The following is a 15,137-nucleotide window of genomic DNA, read 5'->3' on the forward strand; positions in this document are numbered from 1 at the left end:
AGACCTGGGGGTCCTTGTGCATGAAACACAAAAAGTTAGTATGCAGGTACAGCAAGTAATCAGGAAGACAAATGGAATGTTGGCTTTTATTGCAAGGGGGATAGAGTATAAAAGCAGAGAAGTCCTACTACAACTGTACAGGGTATTGGTGAGGTCACACCTGGAGTACTGCATACAGTTTTGGTCTCCACATTTAAGGAAGGATATACTTGTATTGGAGGCTGTTCAGAGAAGGTTCACTAGGTTGATTCCAGAGATGAGGGGGTTGACTTATGAAGATAGGTTGAGCCTATACACATTGGAGTTCAGAAAAATGAGGGGTGATTTTATCCAAACCTATAAGATAATGAGGGGGATCGACAAGGTGGATGCAGAGAGGATGTTTCCACTAAAAGTAGGGGACATAGTCTTAGAATAAGGGGCCGCCCATTTAAAACTGAGATGAGGAGGAATTTCTTCTCTGTGGGTTGTAAATCTATAGAATTCTTTGCCCCGAGTTGTGGAGTCTGGGTCATTGAATATATTTAAAGCGGACACAGACAGATTTGTGAGCGATAAGGAGATAAAGGGTTATGGGGAACGGGCAGGGAAGTAGAGCTGAGCCCATGATTCTATTGAATGGCGGAGCAGGCTCGAGGGGACAGGTGGCCTACTCCTGCTCCTATTTCTTATGTTCTTTAAGTGGAGGAGAAGCATCCGAGAAGACGGCGAACAATTCGAGTCTCTTCGCCTGGAGCACACGCAAGCCAACTACAAACAGTGGAAGGAGCGTACGACAACCCAGTCACCCGAGGCACCAACCGCCGTCTGCCCCACCTGTAACAGAGACTGTAGATCCCGCATTGGTCTCATCAGTCACCTTAGAACTCATTTTAGTGTGGAACTAAGTCATCCTCAACTCCGGGCAACTGTCTAAGAAGCAGTCGTCCCCAGAAGATCAAGGTCCATCAATAGCTGACATGGGTGACACTCCAAGGCACTGTTTACTAAAAGCAAGATCACAACTATCTCCCTCTGCATAATCTCCAATAAACTATTACACCATCACCATGGCAGCAACAATAAACATGGGATCCTTCATGTCTTTTCATTTAAACACTCTCTGGGGGTTAAGCGAGAGTCTGATGGTAAGCCTCATCAAGTCCATGTTCATGAATTGTAGGTAGCGTGAGCTGTCATTTAGTTTCATTGTACTTCGTTTAAATCACTTGCTCACTCTCGTGAATTGTAGCTATGTTCAAAGTAACTTTTTTACTGATTAACTCCAATTAAACCAACTTTAATGGGCTCCAATTTTCCCCACTGATTTTCTCCCTTTGTTTATAATACTAACAAAAGCTGAAAAAAAGTCAAGTTTTTAAATTGTCAACACTTAAAAGATCCTTATTGATCAAGCAGCAAGTGGCACTTACCAAAAACTGTGACCGCATTTTGTCATATGTGCCTCTTCAATCATCTCAAAACAGATCGGACTGTGAAAGACAAAAGGAAACGGTCAGTGTCAGCCATGATCTTATTGAATGGCGGAGCAGGCTCGAGGGGCTAGATGGCCTACTCCTGTTCCTAATTCTTATGTTCTTATGTCACTGTCCACTGTGAGCACTGGGCCCTGAGGGAACGGTCAGTGTCTCTGTCCACTGTCTGAGCACTGGGCCCTGAGGGAATGGTCAGTGTCACTGTCCACTGTCTGAGCACTGGGCCCTGAGGGAACGGTCAGTGTCTCTGTCCACTGTCTGAGCACTGGGCCCTGAGGGAACGGTCAGTGTCTCTATCCACCTGTCTGAGCACTGGGCCCTGAGGGAACGGTCAGTGTCTCTATCCACCTGTCTGAGCACAGGGCCCTGAGGGAACGGTCAGTGTCTCTATCCACCTGTCTGAGCACTGGGCCCTGAGGGAACGGTCAGTGTCTCTATCCACCTGTCTGAGCACTGGGCCCTGAGGGAACGGTCAGTGTCTCTATCCACCTGTCTGAGCACTGGGCCCTGAGGGAACGGTCAGTGTCTCTATCCACTGTGAGCACAGGGCCCTGAGGGAACGGTCAGTGTCTCTATCCACCTGTCTGAGCACTGGGCCCTGAGGGAACGGTCAGTGTCTCTATCCACCTGTCTGAGCACTGGGCCCTGAGGGAACGGTCAGTGTCTCTATCCACCTGTCTGAGCACTGGGCCCTGAGGGAACGGTCAGTGTCTCTATCCACTGTGAGCACTGGGCCCTGAGGGAACGGTCAGTGTCTCTATCCACCTGTCTGAGCACTGGGCCCTGAGGGAACGGTCAGTGTCTCTATCCACCTGTCTGAGCACTGGGCCCTGAGGGAATGGTCAGTGTCTCTATCCACTGTGAGCACTGGGCCCTGAGGGAACGGTCAGTGTCTCTATCCACTGTCTGTGCACTGGGCCCCGAGGGAACGGTCAGTGTCTCTATCCACTGTCTGAGCACTGGGCCCTGAGTGAACGATCAGTGTCTCTATCCACTGTCTGAGCACTGGGCCCTGAGGGAATGGTCAGTGTCTCTGTCCACTGTCTGAGCACTGGGCCCTGAGGGAATGGTCAGTGTCTCTATCCACTGTGAGCACTGGGCCCTGAGTGAACGGTCAGTGTCTCTATCCACTGTCTGAGCACTGGGCCCTGAGGGAACGGTCAGTGTCTCTGTCCACTGTCTGAGCACTGGGCCCTGAGGGAATGGTCAGTGTCTCTATCCACTGTGAGCACTGGGCCCTGAGGGAACGGTCAGTGTCTCTATCCACTGTCTGAGCACTGGGCCCTGAAGGAACGGTCAGTGTCTCTGTCCACTGTCTGAGCACTGGGCCCTGAGGGAATGGTCAGTGTCTCTATCCACTGTGAGCACTGGGCCCTGAGGGAGCGGTCAGTGTCTCTATCCACTGTCTGAGCACTGGGCCCTGAGGGAACGGTCAGTGTCTCTGTCCACTGTCTGAGCACTGGGCCCTGAGGGAACGGTCAGTGTCTCTGTCCACTGTGAGGACTGGGCCCTGAGGGAATGGTCAGTGTCTCTATCCACAGTGAGCACTGGGCCCTGAGGGAACGGTCAGTGTCTCTATCCACTGTCTGAGAACTGGGCCGAGGGAATGGTCAGTCTCTGTCCACTGTGAGCACACGGCCCTGAAGGAACGGTCAGTGTCTCTGTCCACTGTCTGAGCACTGGGCCCTGAGGGAACGGTCAGTGTCTCTGTCCACTGTCTGAGCACTGGGCCCTGAGGGAACGGTCAGTGTCTCTATCCACTGTGAGCACTGGGCCCTGAGGGAATGGTCAGTGTCTCTATCCACTGTGAGCACTGGGCCCTGAGGGAACGGTCAGTGTCTCTATCCACTGTCTGAGAACTGGGCCGAGGGAATGGTCAGTCTCTGTCCACTGTGAGCACACGGCCCTGAAGGAACGGTCAGTGTCTCTGTCCACTCTGAGCTCAGGGCCACCCTCGTCGCCCACTGGGCTTAGAACTCGGCACCATCCCACATCTTGATAAATGATCCTGCCAGTGCTTGGACTCACGTCCTATGTAAATGGGGCCAGCTCCCAAAATAATAAGCGGGATGCAGAGTGACTCCCAGCTGAGCCGATATATTAAATCTACACCCGAGGATAGTATCCATATTAGCATTTCACTGAGAGGGTGGTGAATCCTTGGAATTCTTTACCCCAGAGGACTGTAGGGGCTCAGTCATTGAGTATATTCAAGACAGAGATCGATAGATTTTTGGATAGTAATGTAATCAAAGAATACGGGGATAGTGCAGGCAAGTGAAGTTGAGGTAGAAGATCAGCCATGATCTGAATGGCGGAGCAGGCTCGAGGGGCCAAATGGCCGACTTCTGCTCCTAATTCTTATTTTCTTATATCTTGTGTAACTTTCATTCTAAACCATCTGAGGATTCTTGGGCAAGGGCTACTTACTGTCTCTATGATTACATGAAACAATGGCGTGGAAGTGTTACATAGCTGCCCTTTTCTGCTATTTGTTAAGTGGTTATTACATTTATCAGAAGGCAGCACATTATAATACATCACCCCAGTACCGGCAGTGAGCTCAGACCACCCAAACAGTAGAGTTAGCTGCTCGTCACTCTACTCACAACTATATTAATTATGAAGGAAGACACAGCAATCAAGTACGGGACTGGGTAACTGTTAAGCTGTTGTGGCACTGAAGTTTGAGGGGTGTGTAAACACATGCTTCACACACACCAGGGCAAAAGCCCAAAGTAAAACTGCTGGATTACATTTTTATTCAGTCTCGTCTTCCAGACAGCTGGTCGGAGCGAATCTGACAAGTTTACTTACATTGTGGTTGCAGCTTGCTGCATGAAACCCAGTGAAAGGGTATGGAATGAACGGACAACTCTTTCATACAGCCATGGCACAATTACATAGTGCTTCAACTTTCCCTGTTAAAATCCAAGCAATGCCACATGTTCTGTGCAAAGCAAGATTCAAACTTCATGCTGCCTAAAGTCCCAGCCAGCTTGCACAAAGCTGGGCGATGAGCTGAATTTTGTGAAGAGGTTATAAACTGCAACACTACACAAGGTGAACTCCCAGTGCCCGGGAACTAATCGACAGCCACATTATCAGTGGTAGGTTTAGAGTCAGCACTGTAATAGCAAAGCACAAACAACCTCCACTTAGCGCAGTCAGATTTATTGAGGAATTCGCCGTGATGCCAAGTTATGGGTGACTGAAGGGAGTAAACCTGTCCAGTGAGGAGCCCTCCAGACCGAGTGCCTCATTCTGATCACTTGGCAATTGCGGTCACTGGGCCCCACCTGATATTGCAGCCTCTGGGTGTGGCACTGTGTAATGATTCCAAGGGCTGGCGACTTTTAGGTTAATGGACGCCTTGACAATATATTTTTCTATTCACAGGAATTAGTAGTAAAGATGGAGCATTGCCATCTGCATTGTGTGTTCTGAGTACACTGCAGTCACAGAAAGATTGCCAACCCGAGTAAAATATGTTATGATTACTGAAAGGTTAGCTTTACGCCATGAGATTGGTCAATCCTCGCACTGTGAAGCTGAGGTCCACTAGTCTCCTGGGCACATCAATGTCAACAACGCTCTCAACTTCTGCTCTGATTGGAAAAACAGATCCCATGTACAGCCAAGTGGGGAGCCAACTCAACTGGAAGTGTCCCAATGACTTATTCCTTCACCTCGCCCATTTAGGTAAATGGCCATCGCGGAGGTTGGGGAAGGGCTGTAAGTAACTGACCCACGGGTCAGTGCTGGGCCTGCGTTTATTCACAATATACAGCACTGCATTAAACTTGGGCATCTCAAAATTTGCTGAGAACACCAAAGTAGGTTAAGCAAACATGGAGGACTATAAAAGACTTTGAGGACAGATAGGTGGCAGACAAAGTTTAAAATTGCACATTTGGGGATTTTTTTCATTTTTCTTTGGGAAGGATTTGGGAAAAGTTACTTTTAGATGCATTTTAAAACATAGCAAATTAAAAACCACACAGACAATAAGTGGTTAAAATGTTTTGATGCAGTTTCCCCATTGGCTGGTAATGTGCCATGTATTATCCTCCCTTGATAATGGAGATGCACCTCACACCCACTGCGTTGGGAAGTCTCTGATCCCTTTTGGCTGTAAACAGAGAAATAATAAGCAGAGACACAGCTCACCATTCAGGTCCAGGAAAGGCAAAAAAGTCAGTAAGGTTTTGCGCTCCAAGCATATTTAGGTTAGCTGAAGCAGTAAGAGCGTCAAAGTCTCACTTTGCAAGGGAACTGTGCCAGCATTACACTGTTTTGTGATTGGCTCTTTGATGTGTATTGGTTTATCTTTTGACCTGTGCTTTAGGCTCTGCCTAATTACTGATAACGCTGCACGAGAATGTTTACATTTATCTACCCCAAACTGCTTGCTTCAATATTAAACGCATTGATTTTTTTTTTAAACAAATTAGTATGAGGGGAGAGACTGCTTGTGTTGCTATCTTTCACAGAATAATAGAGTTTCTGAAATATTTGTAACTTAAAGCACCAACTAAAGCTGCAATAATTGTGTAATTAATGTCCTTTCTTCCCTCTTTCACATGCACAGCTTCTGATTTTTCTTAATGCAAATTTTACCCACAATGACAACAGTGACTACACTCCAAAAGGACTTCATTGGCTGTGAAGCGCTTTGAGACGTCCGGTGGTCGTGAAAGGCACTATATAAATGCAGGTCTTTCTTTCTTCCGAAATTTAACAACTTACATTTACATTGTGCCTTTAATGTAGAAAAACATCTCAAGGAGCTTCAGCAGACAATGCTTGACAATAAGCTAAAGAAGGCGACATTAGGTGGGGTGATTAGCACCTTCACAGAGACAAAATCGAAGAAAAATGGATACCGAGAAGATATTGGGATGGATGACTACAATCATGGTTAAAGTTTTAAAGGAGTCACAGGAACATAGAGCAGGAGGAAACCATTCAACCCCTCGGGCCTGTTCCAGATTCAATAAGATCATGGCTGATCTGTACCTGAACTCCATTTAACCGCCTTGGTTCCATATCCTTTGATACCCTTAACCAACAAAAAATTATCTTAGCTTTGGAATTTTCATCGACTCCTAACCCCCTCCACAGCCTCAGCAGCATTTTGGGGGAGTGAGTTCCAGATTTCCACAAACCTTGTGAAGAAGTGTATACGTGATATCACCCCTGATCGGTCCAGCTCTAATTTCAAGGTCACGCCCACTTGTTCTGGACTCATAAGAACACAAGAAATAGGAGGAGTCGGCCATATGGTCCCTCGAGCCTGCTCCGCCATTTAATACGATCATGGCTGATCTGATCACGGACTCAGCTCCACTTCCCTGCCCGCTCCCCATAACCCTTTACTCCCTTATCGCTCAAAAATCTGTCTATCTCCACCTTACATAGAAACATAGAAAATAGGTGCAGGAGTAGGCCATTCGGCCCTTCGAGCCTGCACCACCATTCAATATGATTATGGCTGATCATTCCCTCAGTATCCCTTTCCTGCTTTCTCTCCACACCTCTGGATCCCCTTAGCCGTAAGGGCCATATCTAACTCCCTCTTGAATATATCCAATGAACTGGCATCAACAACTCTCTGCGGCAGGGAATTCCACAGGTTAACAACTCTGAGTGAAGAAGTTTCTCCTCATCTCAGTCCTAAATGGCCTACCCCTTATCCTAAGACTGTGTCCCCTGGTTCTGGACTTCCCCAACATCAGGAACATTCTACCCGCATCTAAGGCAATAGTTAGGAAGGACATTAGCTTGGATGATGTGGAATCTATATGGGTAGAGCTGCAGAACACCAAAGGGCAAAAAACGTTAGTGGGAGTTGTGTACAGACCTCCAAACAGTAGTAGTGATGTTGGGGAGGGCATCAAACAGGAAATTAGGGGTGCGTGCAATAAAGGTGCAGCAGTTATAATGGGTGACTTTAATATGCACATAGATTGGGCTAACCAAACTGGAAGCAATACGGTGGAGGAGGATTTTCTGGAGTGCATAAGGGATGGTTTTTTAGACCAATATGTCGAGGAACCAACTAGGGGGGAGGCCATCTTAGACTGGGTGTTATGTAATGAGAAAGGATTAATTAGCAATCTCGTTGTGCGAGGCCCCTTGGGGAAGAGTGACCATAATATGGTGGAATTCTGCATTAGGATGGAGAATGAAACAGTTAATTCAGAGACCATGGTCCAGAACTTAAAGAAGGCTAACTTTGAAGGTATGAGGCGTGAATTGGCTGAGATGGATTGGCGAATGATACTTAAGGGGTTGACTGTGGATGGGCAATGGCAGACATTTAGAGACCGCATGGATGAACTACAACAATTGTACATTCCTGTCTGGCATAGAAATAAAAAAGGGAAGGTGGCTCAACCATGGCTATCAAGGGAAATCAGGGATAGTATTAAAGCCAAGGAAGTGGCATACAAATTGGCCAGAAATAGCAGCGAACCTGGGGACTGGGAGAAATTTAGAACTCAGCAGAGGAGGACAAAGGGTTTGATTAGGGCAGGGAAAATGGAGTATGAGAAGAAGCTTGCAGGGAACATTAAGACGGATTGCAAAAGTTTCTATAGATATGTAAAGAGAAAAAGGTTAGTAAAGACAAATGTAGGTCCCCTGCAGTCAGAATCAGGGGAAGTCATAACGGGGAACAAAGAAATGGCGGACCAATTGAACAAGTACTTTGGTTCGGTATTCACGAAGGAGGACACTAACAACCTTCCGGTTATAAAAGGGGTCGGGGGGTCTAGTAAGGAGGAGGAACTGAGGGAAATCCTTATTAGCCGGGAAATTGTGTTGGGGAAATTGATGGGATTGAAGGCCGATAAATCCCCAGGGCCTGATGGACTGCATCCCAGAGTACTTAAGGAGGTGGCCTTGGAAATAGTGGATGCGTTGACAGTCATTTTCCAACATTCCATTGACTCTGGATCAGTTCCTATGGAGTGGAGGGTAGCCAATGTAACCCCACTTTTTAAAAAAGGAGGGAGAGAGAAAACAGGGAATTATAGACCGGTCAGCCTGACATCGGTAGTGGGTAAAATGATGGAATCAATTATTAAGGATGTCATAGCAGTGCATTTGGAAAGAGGTGACATGATAGGTCCAAGTCAGCATGGATTTGTGAAAGGGAAATCATGCTTGACAAATCTTCTGGAATTTTTTGAGGATGTTTCCAGTAGAGTGGATAAGGGAGAACCAGTTGATGTGGTATATTTGGACTTTCAGAAGGCGTTCGACAAGGTCCCACACAAGAGATTGATGTGCAAAGTTAGAGCACATGGGATTGGGGGTAGTGTACTGACATGGATTGAGAACTGGTTGTCAGACAGGAAGCAAAGAGTAGGAGTAAATGGGTACTTTTCAGAATGGCAGGCAGTGACTAGTGGGGTACCGCAAGGTTCTGTGCTGGGGCCCCAGCTGTTTACACTGTACATTAATGATTTAGATGAGGGGATTAAATGTAGTATCTCCAAATTTGCGGATGACACTAAGTTGGGTGGCAGTGTGAGCTGCGAGGAGGATGCTGTGAGGCTGCAGAGCGACTTGGATAGGTTAGGTGAGTGGGCAAATGCATGGCAGATGAAGTATAATGTGGATAAATGTGAGGTTATCCACTTTGGTGGTAAAAACAGAGAGACAGACTATTATCTGAATGGTGACAGATTAGGAAAAGGGGAGGTGCAAAGAGACCTGGGTGTCATGGTACATCAGTCATTGAAGGTTGGCATGCAGGTGCAGCAGGCGGTTAAGAAAGCAAATGGCATGTTGGCCTTCATAGCAAGGGGATTTGAGTACAGGGGCAGGGAGGTGTTGCTACAGTTGTACAGGGCATTGGTGAGGCCACACCTGGAGTATTGTGTACAGTTTTGGTCTCCTAACCTGAGGAAGGACATTCTTGCTATTGAGGGAGTGCAGCGAAGGTTCACCAGACTGATTCCCGGGATGGCGGGACTGACCTATCAAGAAAGACTGGATCAACTGGGCTTGTATTCACTGGAGTTCAGAAGAATGAGAGGGGACCTCATAGAAACATATAAAATTCTGACGGGGTTAGACAGGTTAGATGCAGGAAGAATGTTCCCAATGTTGGGGAAGTCCAGAACCAGGGGTCACAGTCTAAGGATAAGGGGTAAGCCATTTAGGACCGAGATGCGGAGGAACTTCTTCACCCAGAGAGTGGTGAACCTGTGGAATTCTCTACCACAGAAAGTTGTTGAGGCCAATTCACTAAATATATTCAAAAAGGAGTTAGATGAGGTCCTTACTGCTAGGGGGATCAAGGGGTATGGCGAGAAAGCAGGAATGGGGTACTGAAGTTGAATGTTCAGCCATGAACTCATTGAATGGCGGTGCAGGCTAGAAGGGCCGAATGGCCTACTCCTGCACCTATTTTCTATGTTTCTATGTTTCTAACCTGTCCAGTCCCATCAGAATTTTATGTTTCTGAGATCCCCTCTCATCCTTCTAAACTCCAGTGTATAAAGGCCCAGTTGATTCAGTCTCTCCTCATATATCAGCCCAGCCATCCCTGGAATTAGTCTGGTGAACCTTCGCTGCACTCCCTCAATAGCAAGAACGTCCTTCTTCAGATTAGACCACCAAAACTGAACACAATATTCCGCCTTAAATACATTCAATGACCCAGCCTCCACAGCTCTCTAGGGCAGGGAATTCCACAGATTTACAACCATCAGAAGAAATTCCTCCTCTTCTCAGTTTCAAATGGACTCCCCACCTCTATCTATCTACCCTACCAACTCCTTTAATCATCTCAATTAGTTCACCCCTTAATCTTCTATATTCAAGGGAATACAAGGCTAGTCTATGTAACCTGACTTTATAATTTAACCCATTTAGCCCCAATATCATTCTGGTGAATCTGCACTGCACCCCCTTCAAGACCAGTATCTCCTTCCTGAGGTGCGGTACCCAGAACTGAACGATGCTGGAAATGGTGACAAGCTTAAAAAAAAACAGTGGAGGTCCAAAGAGACTTGGGAGCCCTGGTACATAGATCATTATAATGTCATGAACAAGTACAGAAAATAATCAAAAAGGCTAATGGAATGCTGGCCTTTATGTCTAGAGGACTGGAATACAAGGGGTTGGAAGTTTTAATATAAGGGGTGTCGCAGTTGTGGTGAGGCGGACTGGTTGGGCTGGGTGCTCTTTGCCTTTCCGTCATTGTCCATAGGTTTATATGTAACCTTTAGGGCTGCTGACCAAGGGCCGTGTGGCTCTATGTCAGCCGACGTGGACACGATGGGCCGGAATGGCCTCCTTCTGCGCTGTAAATTTCTATATTATGCTGGTTAACCAGACGTGGAGCACTGCGAGCAGTTCTGGGCACCATGCATTAGGAAGGATACATTGATTGGCCATGGAGGGAGTGCAGCGTAGATTTACCAGAATGATACCTGGATTTCAAGGGTTAAGTTACGAGGAGAGGTTACACAAATAAGGGTTGTCTTCTCTAGAATTTAGAAGGTTAAGGCGTGATCTGACCAAAGTTTTCAAGCTGTAAAGGGGAACAGATGGAGGAAAAACTATTTCCGCTGGTTGGGGAGTCTAGGACTAGGGGCATAGTCTAAACATTAGAGCCAGACCTTTGAGGAGTGAAATTAGGAAACACTTCGACACACAAAAGGTGGTAGAAGTCTGGAACTCTGAATCAAGATAGTTAGGTCAGTGAGCAATGTAGATCAGGATTTGGCACAGGTTAGGAAATGAGCAGCAGAGCTTTGGATGAGCTCAAGTTTATGGAGAATGTAAGATGGGAGGACGGCTGAGAGACCATTAGAATAATCGAGTCTGGCAGTAAAGGTATGGATGAGGCTTTCAGCAGCAAATGAGACAAGGCAGGGACCGAGATGGGTAATATTACAGAGGTGGAAGTAGGTGGTCTTTGGGATGTCAAATGTTGTTTTATAACACTGCTGTGAAGCCCCATGGGACATATTACTATGTTAAAGGCACAATACGAATATAAGTTGTTGTTGAGGATATGGGTGTCAGCAGCTCATCTTCAGCGACAAATAGGATGCTGAGGTTCCGACCTGACTGGTTCAGCCTCCGATTGTATCCAGGGAAGCGGATGGGATCAGTGGCTAAGGAACATAGTTTGTGGTGAGAGCTGAAGAAAATGGCATTGGATTTCCAAGGTTGAACGAGAGGATTATACTGGAGACAAGAGCACAGAAGGCCTGCTTTTCATAGTGAAAATCATGCATGCACAGTATTTTGAATGGCGCAATCCCCATGTAATTCCCCCAAAATTACACACCTCGATCTCCCCATGTCCTGCCCCCTCCCCGTGCGCTGTCCCCACGCTCCCCATGCCCTGCCCCCTCCCCATGCGTTGCCCCCTAGCTCCCTCTCCATGCCCTGCCCTGCACCCCCTCTCTCCCCGTGCACCCTCTCTCACCCTCTCCCCGTGCCCCCTCACCCCATCTCTCCATCTCCCCATCTCCCTCTGCCTCTGCCCTCCCTCCCTCTCTCCCCATGCCCTGCCCCGCCCCCAAGCGCTCTCTCTCTGCCCTTCTCCCGCTCTGACCCTGTGCCCTCCCTCGTCCCATGCCCTCCCTCTCCCTCATCCCATGCCCGCCAAGTCGCCCCGTCTCCCCCTCCCCGCTCCTCCCCGTGCCCTCTCCCTCCCTCTCTCTATGCCCTCTCCCCCTCTCACTATGCCCCCTCTCTCACCACGCCCCTTCCCCCCTCTCTCTCTCTCACCACGCCCCCCCTCTCTCTCACCACGCCCCCCCTCTCTCTCACCACGCCCCCCCTCTCTCTCACCACGCCCCCCCTCTCTCTCACCACGCCCCCCCTCTCTCTCACCACGCCCCCCCTCTCTCTCACCACGCCCCCCCTCTCTCTCACCACGCCCCCCCTCTCTCTCACCACGCCCCCCCTCTCTCTCACCACGCCCCCCCTCTCTCTCACCACGCCCCCCCTCTCTCTCACCACGCCCCCCCTCTCTCTCACCACGCCCCCCCTCTCTCTCACCACGCCCCCCCTCTCTCTCACCACGCCCCCCCTCTCTCTCACCACGCCCCCCCTCTCTCTCACCACGCCCCCCCTCTCTCTCACCACGCCCCCCCTCTCTCTCACCACGCCCCCCCTCTCTCTCACCACGCCCCCCCTCTCTCTCACCACGCCCCCCCTCTCTCTCACCACGCCCCCCCTCTCTCTCACCACGCCCCCCTCTCTCTCACCATGCCCCCCCTCTCTCTCACCATGCCCCCCTCTCTCTCACCATGCCCCCCCTCTCTCTCACCATGCCCCCCCTCTCTCTCACCATGCCCCCCCTCTCTCTCACCATGCCCCCCCTCTCTCTCACCATGCCCCCCCTCTCTCTCACCATGCCCCCCCTCTCTCTCACCATGCCCCCTCTCTCTCTCACCATGCCCCCTCTCTCTCACCATGCCCCCTCTCTCTCACCATGCCCCCTCTCTCTCTCACCATGCCCCCTCTCTCTCTCACCATGTCCCTTCTCCCCCTCTCACCATGTCCCTTCTCCCCCTCCCTCTCTCTCACCATGCCCCCTCTCCCTCCCTCTCTCTCACCATGCCCCCTCTCCCTCCCTCTCTCTCACCATGCCCCCTCTCTCTCTCACCATGCCCCTCTCTCTCTCACCATGCCCCCTCTCTCTCACCATGCCCCCTCTCTCTCTCACCATGTCCCTTCTCCCCCTCTCACCATGTCCCTTCTCTCTCTACCCTGCCCCTCCCTCTCTCTCACCATGCCCCCTCTCCCTCCCTCTCTCTCACCATGCCCCCTCTCCCTCCCTCTCTCTCACCATGCCCCCTCTCCCTCCCTCTCTCTCACCATGCCCTCTCCCTTCCTCCCTCACCATGCCCCCTCTCCCTCACCATGCCCCCTCTCCCCCTCTCTCACCATGCCCCCTCTCCCCCTCTCTCACCATGCCCCCTCTCCCCCTCTCACCATGCCCCCTCTCCCTCTCTCACCATGCCCCCTCTCCCTCTCTCACCATGCCCCCTCTCCCTCTCTCTCACCATGCCCCTCTCCCTCTCTCTCACCATGCCCCCTCTCCCTCTCTCTCACCATGCCCCCTCTCCCTCTCTCTCACCATGCCCCCTCTCCCTCTCTCTCACCATGCCCCCTCTCCCTCTCTCTCACCATGCCCCCTCTCCCTCTCTCTCACCATGCCCCCTCTCCCTCTCTCTCACCATGCCCCCTCTCCTCTCCCTCACCATGCCCCCTCTCCCTCTCTCTCACCATGCCCCCTCTCCCTCTCTCTCACCATGCCCCCTCTCCCTCTCTCTCACCATGCCCCCTCTCCCTCTCTCTCACCATGCCCCCTCTCCCTCTCTCTCACCATGCCCCCTCTCCCTCTCTCTCACCATGCCCCCTCTCCCTCTCTCTCACCATGCCCCCTCTCCCTCTCTCTCACCATGCCCCCTCTCCCTCTCTCTCACCATGCCCCCTCTCCCTCTCTCTCACCATGCCCCCTCTCCCTCTCTCTCACCATGCCCCCTCTCCCTCTCTCTCACCATGCCCCCTCTCCCTCTCTCTCACCATGCCCCCTCTCCCTCTCTCTCACCATGCCCCCTCTCCCTCTCTCTCACCATGCCCCCTCTCCCTCTCTCTCACCATGCCCCCTCTCCCTCTCTCTCACCATGCCCCCTCTCTCTCTCTCTCACCATGCCCACTCTCTCTCTCACCATGCCCACTCTCTCTCTCACCATGCCCCCTCTCTCTCTCTTCTCCATGCCCCCTCTCTCTTCTCCATGCCCCCTCTCTCTCTCTCTCTCTCTCACTTCTCCATGCCCCCTCTCTCTCTCTCTCCATGCCCCCTCTCTCTCTCTCTCTTCTCCATGCCCTCTCTTTCTCTCTCTCTCCTCGCACTCTCTCTCTCCTCTTCTCCATGCCCTCTCTCTCTCTCTCACCATGCCCTCTCTCTCTCACCATGCCCCCCCCCCTCTCACCATGCCCCCTCTCTCTCACCATGCCCCCTCTCTCTCACCATGCCCCCTCTCTCTCACCATGCCCCCTCTCTCTCACCATGCCCCCTCTCTCTCTCACCATGTCCCTTCTCCCCCTCTCACCATGTCCCTTCTCCCCCTCCCTCTCTCTCACCATGCCCCCTCTCCCTCCCTCTCTCTCACCATGCCCCCTCTCCCTCCCTCTCTCTCACCATGCCCCCTCTCCCTCCCTCTCTCTCACCATGCCCTCTCCCTTCCTCTCCCTCACCATGCCCCTCTCCCCCTCTCCCACCATGCCCCCTCTCCCCCTCTCTCACCATGCCCCCTCTCCCCCTCTCTCACCATGCCCCCTCTCCCCCTCTCTCACCATGCCCCCTCTCCCCCTCTCTCACCATGCCCCCTCTCCCCCTCTCTCACCATGCCCCCTCTCCCCCTCTCTCACCATGCCCCCTCTCCCCCTCTCTCACCATGCCCCCTCTCCCCCTCTCTCACCATGCCCCCTCTCCCCCTCTCTCACCATGCCCCCTCTCCCCCTCTCTCACCATGCCCCCTCTCCCCCTCTCTCACCATGCCCCCTCTCCCCCTCTCTCACCATGCCCCCTCTCCCCCTCTCTCACCATGCCCCCTCTCCCCCTCTCTCACCATGCCCCCTCTCCCCCTCTCTCACCATGCCCCCTCTCCCCCTCTC

The 15,137-nt window shown here is 51.0% G+C and overlaps 1 protein-coding gene across 1 annotated transcript in view; it reads right to left on the reverse strand.

The window, feature by feature from the left end:
* cop1 (COP1 E3 ubiquitin ligase) overlaps positions 1-15,137 on the reverse strand; it is an 87,622-nt gene that overhangs the window by 71,289 nt on the left and 1,196 nt on the right. The window contains 1 exon segment of the mRNA XM_070887460.1: positions 1,413-1,472. Within this exon segment, the coding sequence (XP_070743561.1) occupies positions 1,413-1,472 (60 nt within the window).

The sequence above is a fragment of the Pristiophorus japonicus genome, chromosome 8, assembly GCF_044704955.1.
Source record: "Pristiophorus japonicus isolate sPriJap1 chromosome 8, sPriJap1.hap1, whole genome shotgun sequence".
Lineage (NCBI taxonomy): Eukaryota > Metazoa > Chordata > Chondrichthyes > Pristiophoridae > Pristiophorus > Pristiophorus japonicus.